Raw genomic sequence first — 18,858 nt, 5'->3', positions numbered from 1 at the left:
AGTGAAAACAGGTAAAAAAGTTCTACATTCTGTAATGCATTATCTTTTTAAAAAATACACAGAAGAAAGTCTGTAAGGTCATATAGCAAACTCTCAATAGTCACTTTCTCTTGGTGCTAAAATTATGGAAATTAAAACTTCTCTTTTTGTCCTGTATTTTGCATGTACTTTTTTTACAATGTGCACACACATTTGAAACAAGGTGACTGTTAATAACTTAGAGCTGTATTACGTGCCACACACATGAATCTTCAGGAAAATTTGGGTTGCAAATTTGCCCTGATAAAAATCAAACCATGATTTTTACATGCAAAATTTAAAATAAGGTAGCTGGATATTGCTTATTGTTTTTCCAAGCCTTAAAAAGGTATCATACCAGGAAATATATCTACAGTGAAGAGAGAAATAATTCTAGAGAAAACTTACTTTAGTCCAAGCTGTAGTCTCCAAACCAGCTTTCAGACAAACAGTGACAACAACATACTGTGAAGAGAAAGAGGCACAGGGAAACCCTGTTATGCTCAGTGAGTTGTTTTCACTTCGTGGGAGACATCCCAGGAGTCCCCTCCAGAGGCAGCTCCTCCCAGGCAGCTGTACTTGGAAAGTGCCATCTAGGTAGCTAATTCCCTAGGGGCTAGTTTAGGGACTACAGGTAGGTTTACTTCAAGAAAAGCCCTCACTTTAGTGAGTTTTCTCACAATAGTTCCTTTTGCTCTTTACTTAACCTGGAAGAATTGGGGGAAATCACCTTCTTTAGTGTTCTCCCGCACACCCTCCCCTACCAGGTAGACGTACAATGGTTATTTGAAGAATGGGGAAATCTGTTAATCATTTGTCCAGAAATCCTGACTCTGCCTAATCTTCACCAAAAATGAGGTGGATATTTCACAACCATTCTGAACTTTAAGAAGTCTAGAATATATAGTTTAAAGATCTGAAATAAAGGGTTCTGAGAGGCAGACTCCACGCTTATGCTATTTAAGAATGGCTCAGTGCACAGAGAAATAAACTTACTGTGTAAACAATGTTTCCAACAAATAAATAGTCTGTGGCATGACCGTTGGCCAACACGGTATCTGAAAAACAAAGAAATCACCACTAACCCCCGGAGCACAGCACTCTACTTCATTCAGAATGCAAAAGCAAAACTTTAGAAACATTTATCAAAGTGTAAAGGAACTTCAAAAATTATGGCTGTGATTCTGAATTATTTTCATCATGTATTTCTCCAGATGAAGCAAACAAAATCAGTTTCCAACAAACCAGACAACCACACAATAGATCTGCACTGAAATTTAGAGTTTTATAAAAGTTAAAATCTCCCTTTTTGGGTTAAAAATAGGAATAGAATAAGGAGATGTTAATCTGTCTTTATTAATGGCAGTATTAACATCTTTTCCAAGGGTTCATTTTCTAATCATCTTTAATTTCTGCTAAATTGGAATTATAGGCCAATAAAAGAAAATAACTGCATGAATACAAAATCATTTTATAATTGGAGAGCTCAAAGAATTTTGGAGGATACTGTCTTCATGTTCACATGTGCAGCTACATGACCTTCTGGAGTCTACAAATGCAGGGATGTAAACAATATGACAAGAGACGTCTAGAAAATACAATTAGGATGTTGAAGCTTTAATTTTCATATCTTTTCCAATTGTTGCTTTTTGATGTATTTACATATACTATAATGTATATAATACTCATGAAGGCAGAATTCTAATAGAGTTGTCTAATTCATGTCAGCTGACCTGCTTTGAAAATACTGGTTTTTATCCTGAGGGGTCAAAGTGTATTTTAAGATCAGGAATGGTTTCTTTGGATGACATTGCCAATCTCCTTGTATTCTCTGTTATGCTCAAATTCAGACCTGTGGCCTACAGGCCAAGCATATAGGGAGTTTTGTGTACAAAGTTCCAACACAGTAGTTGGTTGCTATACGCACATATAACTGGGCTCACGGATTTACCCATCTGCGTGTTAAAGAATCCTATTAATGAATCAAAATCTGCTAGTTTTTTAGAACACTGTAACAACCAAGTCTCATCATAGGCAGAATCTGGTGACCCTGGGGCCCTGTATCTAGCTTCAGGGCATGCCTCTCCTCCTGATTCTAGACAGGTCAATCAACCACAAAATGGCATCGTGACTGTGGCACAGGCCTTAGGTTTTAGCACTAAACCAAGGGACTGTGTGTGGCAGGAACAGAAGGGTTCTCCTAGGAAGAGGTGGTGGGGGGTGGGGAGAGAGAAAAAGAGAGAGAGAGAGGGAGGTGTGGCCACTGACTTAAAGAAGAATGATCTCAAAGCTTAGGGAGAGGAGGTGGTGAAGACAGAAAGGAAGGGAAAAGTTCAAAAAGTAAGGGAGAAGCTAAATTGACCTCAAAAAGGTAACAAGTCACTGTATTAGCTCATAGTTATTCAAAACTGTGGGAGTTCACTTTGCAGTAACTGGCTCTGAGATTGTTTTAACAACAAAAATGACATTTTTAAAGGCATTCCTCAATAAAGAAATGCTTGAGATTAGACCGGAGACCATTTATTTGATTCTAACATAGATTATAGCCTTGAAAGGGGTAACATTATTCTTTCTTTATATAACAAATATTTATTTGAAGTCTACTTTCTGCATGTACTGTTATGGGAACTAGGGAGACAAGGTCCATCTCTTCATGTAGCTCACATTATAGTGAGGGAGTCAGAACAGAAACACACATAGATGCACAATAAGCTGGCAGGTGTAATAAGTACTATAAAGAAATATGCCCTGACTACTGTTGCTCAGTGGATTGAGCATAGGCTGAGAACCAAAGGGTCTCCAGTTCGATTCCCAGTCAGGGCCCATGCCTGGGTTACAGACCAGGTCCGCAGTGGGGGCCACATGAGAAGCAACCATACATTGATGTTTCTCTCCCTCCCTTCCTCCCTCCCTTCCCTTCTGTCTAAACATAAATAAATAAATAAATAAATAAATAAATAAATAAAATCTTAAAAAAGAAATACCAGGTAGGGTAATGGAACAGAGAGTGACAGAGGCACTTTTAGATGGGGAATTCAGGAAAAATCTTTTTGAGAAGGTAACAATGGAGCAGATCTGAAGAGTATGAAGGGGTGATTAAAAGAATATCTAAGGGGATATCATTCTGGGCAGAGAGAAATTGCCAGCATTCTGGACATAGAACATGGATGACCTCAAAGACCATCACAAAGAGCAGTTTGGCTGCACTAGGAAATGCTCAGGCAGAAGGGGCAAATTAGCATAGGCCACAGTAAGGAGGTGGGTTTTCACTGTCAATTGAGATAGTAAACTGCTGGAGGATTCTGAGCAGAGGGTGACATGGCGTGAGTGATTCTCTTAAAATACAGCTTTCGTGGGAGAACAAACCTTGCCCTATCAAAACCAGAGAAACAATAAATGCAATGCCAGTGTGGAAGTGATTGTAGCAACCCGTCCAGGAGGGTGAAACTGGTAGTGTGTAGATCTGTGTCCAATAAGGTAGCCACTGGCTGCTGCAGTTGTTTACATTTAAATTAATTAAAATGAAATAAAATAAAAAACTTAGTTCTGCCAGGGGCGGGGGAGGAGGGAGAGGGGAAATGAGTTATTGCTTAATGTTTACAAAGTTTCAGTTCAGGGTGATGAAAAAAGTCTGGAATAGATAATGGTGACAGAGGCACAATATTTTGAATGTAATTAATGCTTCTGAACTGTCCACCTCAAATGGGTCATAGAACTAAAAGTACAAAACTCACTCTTGGAATAAAACATAGGAGTAATATGGCCTTAGATTTGGCAATGGTTTCTTAGCTATGACACCAACATTGCAGTGACTATAGAAGAAAATAAGTAGGGCTGCATCAAAATTAGAAACTTTTATACTTTAAAGGATGCCACCAAGAAAGTGAAAAGACAACCAGCAGAATGGAGAAAATATTTTCAAATATTTATCTGGTAAGGAACTTGTATAATTGTTATCCAGAATGTGTATATAATGAACTCTTAAAACTCAACAATAAAAAGACAAATAACTCAATTTTAAAATGGGCTAAGGATCTGAATAGACATTTTCCCAAAGATATACAAAATGGTTAATAAGTACACGAAGAGATGCTCAACATCATTAGCCATCAAGGAAATACAAAATTAAATCCACAGTGAGATAACATTTAACACCCACTAAGGTAGCTATAATAAAAAAGATAATAACAAGAGGTGGCAAGAATATGGTGAAATTATAACCCTCATACACTGCTGGTGGGAAAATAAAATGTTGCAGCCACTTGGGAAAACTGTCAGCAGCTCTTCAAAACTTTATGCATCATTGCCACAAAACCCAGCAATTCCACTTCCCACGTAGGGAAGTAAAAGCACAGGAATGAAATACAAAAACTTGCACATGAGTGTCCACAGCAGCATTATTGGCAATAGCCAAATGCCATCAACTAGTGAATAGATAAGATGTGGTACATCCATGTGACAGAATATTACTGAACACTAAGGAGAAATAAAGTGCTAATACATGCTATGATATGAATGAACTTTGGAAATCTTATGCTAGGTGAAAGAAGTCAGTCATAAAAGGCCATATATTGTATGATTTTACTTGTATGAACTGGTCAGAACAGGCAAATCTATAGAAGAAAGTAGATTAGTGGTTATCAGAAGCTTGGGGTTATTAGGGGGAAATGAGGAGTAACTGCTAACAGGTATGGGTTTCTTTTGGGGGCGGTGAAGGTGCTCGAACATTGATTAAGGTCACAGCTGCACAACTCTGAATATATTAAAACCATAGAGTGTACTCTTTAAAGTGGGAATTGTATTGTAGGTAAATTATATATCAATAAAGCTGTTATTAAAAAATCGGTTTCTCAGTCATACTTAGTCACCTTTCAAATGCGCAGTAGCCACATGGCTAATAACTACTTAGACAGCATGGTTATAGACATCTCCATCATCACAGAAAACTCTATTGGACATTGCAGGTCAAAGCGGCTATGTTGGAGGTAGAAAGAAGTGATAAAAATTCACATGTATTTTGAAGGTAGATGATAGGCTTTGTTTAAGATTTGGAGGTGGGGTAGAAAAGAATATAAGGAATCCAGGATGATTTTAAGGTTTTTGGCCTGGTAACTAGGTGAATAGTTTATTAGTTACTTGAGCTGGAGAATACTTGATCTGGTCTTATTAATACAGGAATACTAATTAAAATTGTAGCACATGAAAAGTTGGTCCCAACAGATCACCATTGTAAATTCACAATATAAGAAAAGATAACAACAAAGCATGATACTATTAACACAAGGAAATTTAGAAAAATGAAGTGGAGAGAAGTTGGGTTAGTAGGGAAAATGCCAGTAGTCAGAATGGAAGAGCTTGTTCTATTTCTGCTTTCTTTTTATTTATTTATTTATTTATTTATTTATTTATCTTTTTATCTTCATCCGAGGACATTTTTTTTTCATTGCTTTTAGAGAGAGGAACTGAGAGGAAAGGGAGAGGGAAACATCAATGTGAGAGAGAAGCCCTGACTGGTTGTCTCTCATAAGTGCCCTGACCAGGGACTGAAGAGGTGATCTAGATATGTGCCCTGACTGGGAATAGAACCTTCAATCTTTCAGTTATGGGATGACGCTCCAACCAACTGAGCCATGCTGGCTGAGGCTCCATCTCTGCTCTCTTGCTCCAGATATGCCATTATTTCGTTTTAAAAATTTTAGGTTCTGAGTCTACTTTCATATCTATAAAATGGGGGGTTTCTATCGGATATAGATGATGATGACTGAATTACCTCATCTAGGTGCCTGAGAGGACAGAGAATTTGAAGATTCTCATGTCTTTGTTCTTGGCTGCTAAAGAGCTCCACATATTTAATGGTAGAGACCTTCAGACCTTCCTCCTTTTCAGTTTAGCTTAGGCTCTCTCTCCTAGTCTCAGTCTCATCCTAGTGTTTGTGAATGGAGGACAACAGGCATTTTAATTGAGAAGAGCAATAACCCGAGTGCCCCCAGTTCTACCTACACTAAGCTCTACTGGAGCCCAGAGGAAACTCAGATCAGATGGAAGGGTTAGAAGGGGTGGGGGAAGCAGTTAAACTCAAAGTTTATAATTGTGGTGTGACAGCTTTTTGAATTTCGTTTTAATACTAATATTTCAAATGTTAGTTGATTTGTGTACTGCAAGAGATTAAATATACAAAGCATTTGTCTAACATGAAGGGCTTAGAGTATGTTTCATATTTTATGAATATACACACAATAAACAGAAAATTGCTAGACATCATAAGAAATTCCACATTCAAAAGAGATAACATAGTCACTCATTATATGACAGATACTGTTCTAAGCACTTTACATATAGTAGTATATTTACTAATGTATGTAATACTCTAATATATCACATTACCAATATTTAACACTAATATATAATACTCTAGTATACAACATTAACATATGTAATACTCCTTTAATAAACTAACTATATGAGATAGTATTATTATCTGCATATTTTAGATGTGGAAACTGGGGTAGTGAAGAGAAGTTAAATAACATGCAAAAGATCACACAGTAAGAAACTATAAAACTGGTAAACAAGTGTTTTCATTAACTTAGCTAGAAAAATGGGCCCCCCAAAATTAAACAAGACAACTCCAAGGGGAAAAATAATTAGAACAGAAAGTACTCCTTTGAAATACCAACCCCAATGGGCGGGAACTTTCTAGGAGAGCATTCAGGTGGACAGAAAATCAGGTGCACATGATACAAATCCTGAACGACATGAGGAAATACACACAGCACACAAGTTTGGGGAGCAGCGGTAACTCCTTGAGACCAGGACTTTTACCCTGAATTATGGGGCGCTTCATTAGTCTAGAGTTTCTCAACCTCCTCGGCAATACTGACATTTTTCTAGAAAATTCTTTGTTGCAGGGACACTGTCCTATGCGTTGTAGGGTGTTTGGCAGCATCCCTAACCTCAACCCATCAGATGCCAGTAGTACCCACCCCTTAGCTATGAACACCAAAAATATCTCCAGGCATCGTCACCTTTCCCAGGGGCAAAATCCCAGACTGGGAACCATAGCATTAGAAGAGAAAGAAAAGAGCATCCACAGTGAGAACAGAGAATGCACTCTGAAGTAAGAGTGTCCAACCTGCGAAGGGAGCCCCCTTCTCTCTACTCAGAGAGTGGAGAGTGTCCTCCAAGGAGGACAGAATGTCCTGGGGCCTAACTGCTCACATGACCCACAGAGACAGTGTGAGGCTTCAGTACAAAGTGATGCCGCTCACAATGCTTGGTGGCCTTTGAAAGGTGGCAAACTCTCTGATTACCTCCAGGATTGAGAGCTCACTTAGGAGGTGAGCACCTACAGGGAGACCCCTAAGACCACTGAACACTGCAGCAGTTTGGCACAGACAGAAGAGACAGGTGTGGAAATCAAGGGCATTTTCCAACTGCAGATCCTAGGGTTCTTTAATGTATTCATTTCTAAACTTGTCATCATAGTAAAATGCTACTGGAATTAAATAAAATGTTCACACATGAGGTTATTTGAATACACTTAAGGTAACTGTTAGTGAAGATTGGATTAATCTAACATTTTAGTTCATCATCTCAGAAGGATAACTCACCATTACATTTTAGTTTTCTGCTTAGGAAAGAGTATCTCCTGCCCCAGTCAAAACTAATACCATCTGGAAATAATTTATTCCTTGGAGGAGAAACTCCCAAATCAACTTGAGACTCTAGGACATGCCAAGTGCCTCTGAAAAGACAGTGTCTTCCATACAAGTCACAAGTTATCGCTCTGCACACCCTGTCGGGGAAATTCCCATGGAATGGATTGTTCTCTTACAGGTTATATTTCAACTGTTTTAGAGGCGAATTCCCGTGGGCATCACTCCTTGTTAAAACTTGCCAATAACATACCCCTGAAGGAGAGATCGGAAGTCCTATGAAATCATTTGTGGGTGAATGCATTAATAAGCTGCAGCTTGCTGGTAACCCCTGGCTGGAAAACCATACTTCCATTGTCCAGGTTTATTTCTAAAACTTGTTCCTGCCAAATTATTTCTTCCCACTTTGCTTACTCTTAACAGTACTGTGGTGATTCCAACACTCCAGTGAGCAAGACATCTTTTCTGTCATTTAGCTGTTTTAATTTTAGTCAGATATTCAAAATCTCAAGTGATTTTTCTTTGATAGGGGAACAGTAACCCTCAAACCAAGGTGAGTAGTCGGGCTCCCCAAGCCAGCCTTCAGAACATTATCCAGTCACACCTGTGTAAATGTAGTAGAGAACATTACTTCACACAGAGCCCCGTGGGGTGGGATAGAAGGCTTTCTAGGAGGAAGTGAGAGATTAAAGGACAATTCAGGCAAAAAAGGAAAACAGCCTGCACAGAGGCCTGGAGGGGACTCTGGCCCTGCCTCCTCTGGCCCTGCCCCAACTGGACAGTGAGCACCCAGGTGGGGGTGGGGCTGAGGTAGCAAGTGACCTGTGAGGTCAGCAGGGGCCAGGCCCTGCAAGGCTCTAAAAATGTCCCTACAAAAGAGATCCATTAAAGGGAATGTGGGGGGCTGTGACCTTACCAAACCTTTGTTTTCTTACCTTAACCAGCCTGACCCAAACCCATTATTAGCACGCAAAGGCCAACAGCCAAGGGAGAGGTAAGAAGTAACCCCCCTGTTGCATCAGAGCAGTTTGCATTTAACTGAACAAACTGAGACCAGTCAGCCTTTTGCAAATCCAGGACCAGATTCACCCAGATGAAGGCTGCAGTGAGAGAGGAGGGCGTTACCTATAGCCAGTGCATTCACTTAAGAGGTCCATATAATGCAACGATTTCAGGATCCACGGACCCATAGCAGTGGTTAAACCGCTCCTATAGACTTACATGATTTGCAAAACCTGGTTGGATCCAGGGACAAACATAATGTAGGATTAGCCAAACGAGGTTTGGAAACAGTCACCAAAACAGACTTTCGTGGACAACTGGGGCAAAACCATGTGGGTCCTCCACATCAGCAGTGATGGCCTCAAAAACTGTCTGCAAAGACTTCTTTAAAAATAATTGTGGAAAAGCCCACGGTTTGTAAAAAAAAGTATGGCTCATTTTCCTAACAGATGGAATGATCAAGGGCTAGGTTGATGACATTTTATAAAGATGCCATTTCAATTAAATGTTCATTAAAAACATTACATCATTACCCAGCGAAACCACAAAAATCCACTCAGAAATGGCTCTTGACAAAAAGCAAAATTTGAAGACAACGTTATAGCATAGCACAGTACAGTCAGAGAAGACAGGATTTAATAATCAAGAAAACAGATGGGGTGAATTCGGAGGTGTGTTTTGAGTGTAGTAAGAATTCATGGGACATATGTACTAAAAATCACAGGCATCTCGCTCCCACGTGACTCAGTGGGGAGAATTAAGGTGGAGGTGGCACCATTCCCTTGACATCAAGGGTCCGCCAAGAATTTGGGTTGGAGAGCAGAGGCCGAGTTTCTCCTGCCCTTTTGCTTCAAGGACTTTATGAAGCACTTATTCCGAGAGCCCCAATTTCAAAATATCATCAAGGTCACAGGTTCAGAGGAGGTACAATGCCAACCAGCTACTCTTAGATTAATCTCAAGAGTGAAAATATATTCCAAGTTTCGTATAACAAATTTACAAACTCTTAGAACTCATTCTGTTCAAATGCCTGCATCGCCTGAACTATAATTGAAACTAGGTTTTCGGCTCCCAACACTATGTTTTCATGAGAGAAAATTTATTTTTTCCTTTCTCAGTAAAAAGTAGTAAAAAAAGATTGGAAAGAGTATATAAAAGGTAGAGTTTATTCAAGTGTTAGTGATTATAATTACATTCATAACCAATGTTGGGTTAAGTTCCTGGTTATATAAGCCTTTTGCTAGATTTCCTCCTCTCTATGGCCATTTCCGATGAATATGAAACTCAAATTTCAATCTTTTACTTTTTCACTTTTGTTTACTAAAAATAGACTTTTAAAAGGATGGAAACAGCCACCTTGTGAGGCCTCCTGAGGCCACAGACTCCACTTTTTCTCAGTTGCCTAGCTAAATAACATCCCCCAGTCCCTGGTACCGAGTCGAGGCCCTGAGACAACTTGTTGCGATGGATCACTTCCTGCCAGAGACGGTTAAGAACAAGCTCTTCTGCTCCTGATGCTCTCCCCTCACAGTGTTAAGGCTGAGGGTAAACTCTGGGGCCATGCACTAAATGGAGCCCCATTGTATTGAAATGGACCCAGGCATTGTTTTACTGAGACACAGTAAGACACACACATACGGAAATGATTGTCACAAAGGAAGAAGTTTATACTTACAGACCCCCAGAAATAGGAGGCACAGGATGTCATGGGGGCCACGTGGGGAAGCACCAGGGCTGGTCAAGGAGGCAGAGGGGAGAGCATGGCCCAGAGGCTTTATTGGGGTCTTCATGGGCGGGAATGGACAAGGCAGGGTAGGTGTGCTGTGTTAGCTTAGCGCTGAGTAGTTTAAGTGATTTCAGCAGGCTCCGGGTGATAGGGCTGTCCCTAGCTGTCAGGGTTTAGGTCAGGGGGATACTGGTGTGGTATGTGGGGATTTGATAAAGGAGCTGGTGGGGATGTGGGCTCTGGGTTGGCTGCTCTGTATTTTACAAGGCAGTCATTTGCTCTCTCTAGGAACTGGCTAGCCTAGGGGCATGGCCTCTTCAGGATCAAGGCCCCAAATGTCAGAGTATCAAAAATACAGGAAATGAGAAAATATGGTCACCACATATGAACAATGCGGTCCTTCATTGGATGGTGAAGACATAAGCCTTGACTTGACTAAGCCCCTGAGATCTGGTATTGTTTGTTGTAGCAGCTACTCCCACCCAGGCTAATACACCTAGATTCAACATCCTGATAAAGTTATAAGGGTGGACTCTGGGAACTCTGGATCACACTTCTTACAACCTCACACCAAATCTAACTCTTTAAAATACGTGTAAGGTACAGTTTATTAAAAGAGACACTGAAACATAAGAAATATTTAACCAAATGGAAACAATGGCCCTTCCAGCCAATTTGTGTTTCCAAACAGCAGGATGTCACTAGAGCTGTATCTACCAGTCCCTGTGTTTAAGACAAACCAAAACAGAAATTTTTTTTGAAATTTGGAAACCTGGTCTTATTTTAAGCATACTATATTAGTTACTCAGATTTATAAGCTGTAGTCTCATTTGTATAAATCTGAAAGGTCCTAGAGTACTCTGCCTTTCTAGTTTTTAGTGAGCAAGTTCCACCCACTTCCTTTATGTGCAGCAGGATTTGGGGGATGTCCTCCACTCCACCTGGGCTCTCAGCAGGTTGTCCACATGGCAGAGGCCCCGTGGACTTACTGTTCCCCCTTTCAGTCCCAGTTAGCACTTGATGTTCATCTCTGGGTCTTCTTTTATTTTAAATCTTTTAAGCTCTGTATATAGTGACTTTTAAAAGGGAACACAACATCAACTTATTGTTTCATGTACCTGACTTGAAAATATAGTATTTTTGTTAGTAAACTTTGTGACTATAATAGCCCTTTTTTTGAAGGGTTTAGGATATAGTGTAATCAGATACGTTAGGGAAGTATTAGTGAATGCAATATTGAATTCTTCCAGCTCTCCCTCCAAAGCAGCCCTTTAATCTGCCTGTTGCCCTCCACTGCCATTGTTAACATACTAGACTAGGCAAGAGCCAACCACCTGGACTCCCACGGTCATCCTCCTCACCATTGTGGTTACATTAAAATGAATCAGATATGTGGCTCTCTGCTTATAATCTCTCAATGGCTCCTGTTAAACTTATACTATAAAGACTCACATGTCTCCAAAAGGGTGGTGAGGTCTGATCTCCTTGTCTTCACCCTTGACGTCTTGAGGCAATCTGAGTGTCACCACTGTGTTTCCCATCCTCCACCCACATGTGCCCTCTGCACTTGGAGTCACAGACTCAGCCCTTTTCTCTCTACTCTTTCCCCAGCTCACTCCCACTCACCCTCCAATTCTGTTGTCACATCCTCCGGGAAGAAAGCCTTAAAACCAAAACAGGACTAGGTTAGCTTTCCTTGGAATACATCCATTAACCTTGACCTTCCTCTTTTGTACTATTTAATCCTCCTCGTTCAATCTTGCCTTCCCTAGGTGTAAATTCTGTGAGGGCAGGGAACATGCCTGTTATGTACGCTACTGTGTATGCAGAAACCTGGCACAAAGAACAGTCATTCTCTTTTCTTTTTAATGAATGAATAATTGAGTCGAAGGTGTAATTTCAGGGAGCAATGGTGGCCTTGCTCAAATTGTGCTTGATGTGAAACAATGCAAACCACCAGATTTACATGATATAAAATAGCCAAATTTACAGTAACTGGTATAGGTCATAAATAGCTCAAGCTGAAATGACCCAACAATGCCACAGAAACAAGTACACTGTGTTTCATTTTACACATGTACATTATTATTTCAGTTTATAAAACATGCCTAATCTTATAGTAGCACATTTATTAAAAAGTATAAGAAAGCTTTCTCCCAAAATGTTGAAAGACCTTGTTGCTTAATTAGTGCCAGTACAATAAGTATTCATATGGTGTTTTTTGTTCTGTAAGTGGGTGGGGATGTTTCCCAGGGTGTGGAAGTGAGCAAGTGAGAAGAGTTTTTGGTTTTTTTTTCTGCTGGTAACTATTCAGTAGTCTCTTTCCCATCACCTACCTCTTAAATTTCATCAGGAAAAATCTGAATTTTTTAAAAAATGAAAACTAATTTTACATTCTTTTGCCAATAACCACATTCCACTTCAAGGAGGGCTGCTCAACTATGCAGACTGAACATACTCGTGGAAAACCTAAGTGTGGCCTAAAACCAAGGCTCCTGATGGATTTCGGTGCCGGCGAAGGTGACATCTCTGGTTTTAAACTAGACCGACTTTCAGATCAAAGGGTGGGAGCTGCAGGCGGGCCATGGGAGTAGGCATGAAGTTGTGATGGTTGGAAGAAATCTGATTTACTGAATTGCTTGAGTGGAAAAATTTATTTTGAAACTTGAAATGAATCATCACAAACTCCATCAGGGAAGAAGTGCTTTGTAAAGCCTATCCAAAACCATGCAAAAATAAGCAAAGCAAAATTCTTGGAAGCTTTCTAAGGAATGAGCAACGCACTCACACCTTCTCAAAAATACTTCCCAACAATTATGTGGCCAAGTGGACGGCACTGATAGGTACCTAATACTCTCCCCATGGAAGTGAAGAGAGAATTTCTGGTAAAATTCACCATCTTTGTGACATATTCCACATAGTATGAAACATTAAAAGGAAGCTACTCAAGAGACCTTAGCCCCTAGTCAAGCAAAACTCCTTCGGGCTCCCAGTCTAGTGTCTGAAGGACAGGGGACTTGCGGGGAGAGTGAGGACGAACAGATGATGGGTTAGCTCAGGGTCCCCCATGTTTTCAAAGTGCCCCAGATTGCCTCAAATCGGTGCCAAGTTCCTATGCTTCTTTCGGGGTGGGGTGAATACATTCTTTGAGATGGCAATTCTAAGTGTAACAAGAACTCACTTACAGTTAGGACAGTAAATCAGCACACATAAACAAGAAATCCAATCAGCTGCCATATCCCAGTCTTCTTAAACTTCTAATCTTTCCTAATTTCCACCACTGACTTCTCCCCTCTCCTCAATAACCCCATGCTCTCTTGCCAAACTATGTGTTTGTCTCCATAACAGTCTTATCTATTTTATAGGCAAATTCCACCACGTAACTCTGACCTCAAAGCCTTCGCTGAAAAAAGGTCTCCATCTGGGATCTTACCATCCTCTACCTTCTTTGCCCCCTTTTCCTGACGCTCTTCTCCCCACTGCACCGCACCCCACTTCATGCTGTAGCTCTCTGACAACGGGTGCTGTTGCTGACCCAGGAGGAGATGGTAGAACTGTGTGGAGACATGTTTTGAGTTATAGTTGCTCCAGGAGACAGAGAGAGGAAGGGGAGGGTCCCCACGGCATTTCCTGCCCGGGCCAGGGGAGCTCGATGTCCTGCAAGGCTTATGAGAGGCTGAATGAAGTCTAGAGTCCAGGCCCCCCACTGGAAATACAGGTCACCCTTGAACAGCAAGGGTTTGAACTGGGTGGGTCTAGTTATATGTGGATTTTTTTCTTTTTTACTGTGTGTTGACCACCTCCAGGCAAGTCTCCGTCCATTACCATTTATTCCCTCAATTTTTTTTTCAATAAATACTGTAAATGCATTTTCTCTTCCTTATGCTTTTCTTAATTACATTCTTTTCTCTAGTTTACTGTATAATACAGTACATAACACATATAATATATAAAATAGGTGTTAATTGACTGTTTGTTACCAGTAAGGCTTCCAGTCAACAGTAGGTTATCAGTACATAAGTTTTGGGGGAATCAAAAGTGATATGTGGTTTTCTGACTGCACGAGGGGTCAGTGTACCCAACCCCTGTGTTGTTCAAGGGCTACCTGTGCTGCAGATGGCCTTCGTGGGTTCCTCAGCAGCACAGGTCCTGTCCCTGGCCAGGAATGCTTTCTCCCCACCTTTCCCCCCACCTCCCCTGGCCCACTTGATCAGGCCCTCCTCATCTTTCAAGGACTTAAATATCACTTCCTTGGAGAAGACTTTCCTGTGACCCAGTAGACTCTGTTGTGTCCCTGTATGATAAACTCTACCCACAGTTTGTAGACACAGCATGCCAGTCATAAAACAATTTTTCACATAATTCCTGATCATCAACTCTGACCTTATATGAGCCCCAAGAGGGCAAGACATGCTATGTTTATACCCATTGCACTCTCAGTGTCTGGCACATGATATATATGCCATATTTTGCTGAATAAATCAGTTCTTCTCAAAACATGTTTCCTCCTCAATGCACACATTGCCAACTCCTGGATTTAACCCTCCTTAAGCTCACCCCTGGAGTACCCAGCAATACAACTATTATCACCCACATTCACATGATAGATTCATTTTCCCAAATTGCTCTGATAATACTCTCCTCATTTAAATTCCCTATGGACTCTTTAATTCTTTAAATTAAGTGCCAATTTCTTACCCTCATATCCAAAGCCCTCTGCAATCTAGCTGTGCCTACTTCCTCAGACTTTTCATTATCTTCCACGCTTGAAGGGATGAGCTCCTTACAGTTATCCACAGCTGCCCTAACTCCTCCCTCCCCACTTTGACTCCTCCTTCCCTTCCTACAAGTCTCAATCCTACTTGCACTTCCCGGATAAGCCTAAATGTCATCTCTTCTAAGAAGCCATGAATAATTCCAAATGAAAGGTTATCTCTCTCTCAACCCTTTGAATCTGATAGCACTTTATCTGTATTTTACTTGAGACAGTTCTTTTCTATATTGTGCTGGGATTATCCACGTGAGAATCTATCTCCCTCATCAGACTACAAACACTTTGAAGGTCAGACCCACATCAGTCTGTATTCCTAACACCCTTAGAGTCTATCACAATGTCTTGGACATAAATATTACATGAATCAATAAGGTTAATGAGCAATGATGTAATCATTTTGAAATGCACTAATAGTGAGAATTTAGCAATTAATTCTAATATATTCAATTTGTTAGAGGAAGTCAACTAATGAACAAGAACACCAATGGCCTTCTTTTGTTCTATGCCAAATGAACATTATTTGCAATTTATTTCACCTTAAACTGTTTCACTCAATAGGTTATTATTTACAACACAACTGGAAAAAACCTCTAGCTGAAGCTTTAATAAATATAATCATCAGTGATGTTGAAGATGATAATAATAGAGACAAGAAAAAAAAATCACCCTATTGGCTGACTGCCAGACAAATTGCCAAATCTGAGGGATGCGAATAAAGGTGGCAGAAGGTAACTTGAAATTCACTCGATGACACATTAGGTAAATTAGTAACGGTCAGGACTCTATCCTGTTTTAAACATAGATCACGAGGCAAATGCATGGATTTATGTAATGAAATCTAGTGAACTATAGCATTTCCACCATGAACTACAAGCCACAATCTCATAGTACATAATCATAGCTCCAGGACTAGAAAACCATTGTCTCTCCTGCAGAGTGGGGACATATTAGTTCCTTCTGAAGCAGGTAAGTGAATGACCATCTTGTTACACTTCTCAGAATCCCAAGATAAGCTCTTTGGACTGAGGAACAGAGTATACTGTCTATATAATAAGGGTGGGGGTCTGGATATAGTACTTGTGGTCAAGCCACACTCTTTGCTGTCCTTTCCTAAGTACAAAAGGCTGGGCTTAGGGGTAAAAAAACAATGGCAAAAATTGTTCTTATGCTCATAGACATATCGCTCCCCATCGCCAGTCGGCCCTGACAAAATGATGGCTGCTTCTGCCACCACATCACCAGTGCTACTAAAACAAACCACATTCTACACTCTTACATTTGTAAGCCCTTACAAAACCATTTCAAGACAAATTAAATTCATTATGAGTAAAGATGAATCACAGGAAAGTTTTAGAGTTAAACAAAAATGATTCCACTAGAAAAGCCCTTTGGAGAGTGGGGCTAGACGCAGAAAATTTTATTTTCTGATCTAGAGAAGTAGGGACACTCAAAAGACAAGGAAGTCTGAGGAAATGGAAAGGATAGGTCACCGGGTACAATAAACTGGCAGTGCATGCATTTTGTCTGTCAGGATTTAATAGGTTAATATCAGTGAAGATGAATCATTTCTGTTTGAAGCACAAAACACATTGACACAGAAACAAAGGAGCTTGGAAACTTTATATTCTTTGGGTCTCTGAACAATCAAAGGCCTTGTCTAGTCACCATTTGGAGTAATTTTTCCCAGGGGAATTATTACAATTTGAGAGGGATGAAAGAGTAGCATTCTCATGATACATTTTTGTTTTCTGAGACTAAACGCTTTGTGTCTGTGAGAGGCGACATTTTGGATGTCTGAGAAGTGTGCCCAAGCACGGCCACGGTGACTTTTCTCAAACATCTAGCTGTAGGGAAGACTACAAGCTGTCAAGAGAGTCCTTAAACAAACTTTAAAAGTTTGTTTGAAAAGCATAGGTCAAAGAGAGGAGACTTTTTCAGAAAACTAGGTTAAGATTAAACTCTTACACAATTTGAATTATTCTGCTTGAGGTATGCGTAGCTTACAAAATGAAAGCTCAAGTGATTAACAGAAAATTTCAAACTCATGGACAAGAGGCATGGATGTTTCATTGCAGTACAGTGCTTTCCTTCAAGATCCTCGACTCCAACAGTTATTAAAAATCAGGCTTAGGATTCTTAGTCTTTAAACTCTCCAGGCAACTGGAAAGAAAATGGGTTTTCAGAGCCAGAGTGGATGAAACCTACAAGCTATAAACCTGTGACTAGCTCTCATTAGATTTTAGGTATGTTTTTCTTCTCAGATTTGTTCTTGTGATCTCTAGGTCTGCAGAACCGGGGAAAAATTGTGAACAACTGGCACCAGAGGGACTGCAAAAGCTACTTGCTGACAGTTGAAATCATGAAGCTGTTACCATGCTCCAGCGCTTTCATGGGAAACCAGAAGAGGATGAGGGAGTGGACCAAGGCGTTGATGCAGTGACCCCAGAAAACCTAAGGGAAAACAAAACGAGGGAGTCAGGAACTGCCCACACTCTCGACCTCCATGTAACTCAACAAACGCCTCATTGTGCAGGACGCCGGCAGTGTGCTGCACAGCCCCAGAAGGAGCATATTCTTCTTGAAACTAAAGCAAACAAACAAACAAAAAGAACCAAAACGATTTCCTTGTTTTTTATGCACAAATATGACTGGATGATCTCCAGATACCACTATTTAATACAAAGACCTAAATATATATTCACATGTTCATAGACCAATATACAATCTATCCACATCTGAAAAATGAATCATGAGCTGTTTTCTTTAGAATCCTAAGAAAGACACCAAAATTTTACAAAGGCATCAGAATCATTCAGAAAAAGGTTATTTGGTCAAATTTGTTAATAAGAGACTGAAACTGTGTGCTTTCTGAAAGCAGTAAAAACATTTAATATGTAAGTTCTTACCCACCATTCTCACTCTTTTGTTTTATTCCTTAAAATCCATCACATTCAACTTTTTAATTTTTAGAATTTTGGTTAATATCATGCACATTTAAAAATTCTCTTTATCTTAACATTTGAAAGGTCAAACAAAAGAATGCAAAGTTTAGTTTCTCCTAAATTATGGTTTCATAAATACATTTCAATCATGTTTTTAAACACTGAGATGATAGAACTACTAAATCCAGACTGAACTTACTTAAAAATCTACAAATTGATCTGGGAATTGTCATATGTTTGATCTTAGCTAGTGGAGGGACAACAGAAAATAATGAAAAATTATAAGACAACGGGATTTTCACATTTTAAATGTTGACTTCCCCCCTGACTTCTGTACTCCCCTTGCCTCCCCACCCGACCCCCTGATCTTCAAACACATCTCTGGTTGTTCTTAGCTCTACTGCCTTTGATGGATCTATTCTCTACTTATTTTGTACCCTACATAGACTTTGAATTCAAACTCTGTAAAAACAAATTCAATTTATGTAAATAATGCAGAATACATAGGCCATTGATAGATATTTCCAATTGATAGAATCACAGTCAACAAGGACCGATATAATTAATCATCCAAGCCTCCTGCGTACGGAACATACCGGAACCAAAAGAATCCCTTTCACTTTTTTTCTATTCTCGGACATACCTCCAAATGAGGTAGCTCTGAAGGAATGCTATCAGTAACACCTGGCTTAAAATGAAGTCTCCAGGCCTTGTTCTTTGACTGAGGACTTGACACTTCTC

General features: G+C 40.0%; 1 protein-coding gene across 1 annotated transcript in view; it reads right to left on the bottom strand.

The window, feature by feature from the left end:
- The window catches only part of ATP8A2 (ATPase phospholipid transporting 8A2), a 568,312-nt gene that overhangs the window by 133,527 nt on the left and 415,927 nt on the right, over positions 1-18,858 (bottom strand). Inside the window, exons 30-32 of the mRNA XM_045844948.1 lie at positions 17,548-17,626; positions 1,015-1,076; positions 427-483 (exon numbers count right to left, since the gene is read on the bottom strand). Coding sequence (XP_045700904.1) covers positions 427-483; positions 1,015-1,076; positions 17,548-17,626 — 198 coding nt within the window. The remainder of the gene's footprint in view (positions 1-426; positions 484-1,014; positions 1,077-17,547; positions 17,627-18,858) is intronic.

This window comes from Phyllostomus hastatus, unplaced genomic scaffold (genome assembly GCF_019186645.2).
Source record: "Phyllostomus hastatus isolate PE091 unplaced genomic scaffold, TTU_PhHast_1.1 phas_contig_41, whole genome shotgun sequence".
Classification (NCBI taxonomy): Eukaryota; Metazoa; Chordata; class Mammalia; order Chiroptera; family Phyllostomidae; genus Phyllostomus; species Phyllostomus hastatus.
The sequence above is the reverse complement of the archived record's forward strand: the minus strand, read 5'-3'. Positions and strand labels throughout refer to the sequence as shown.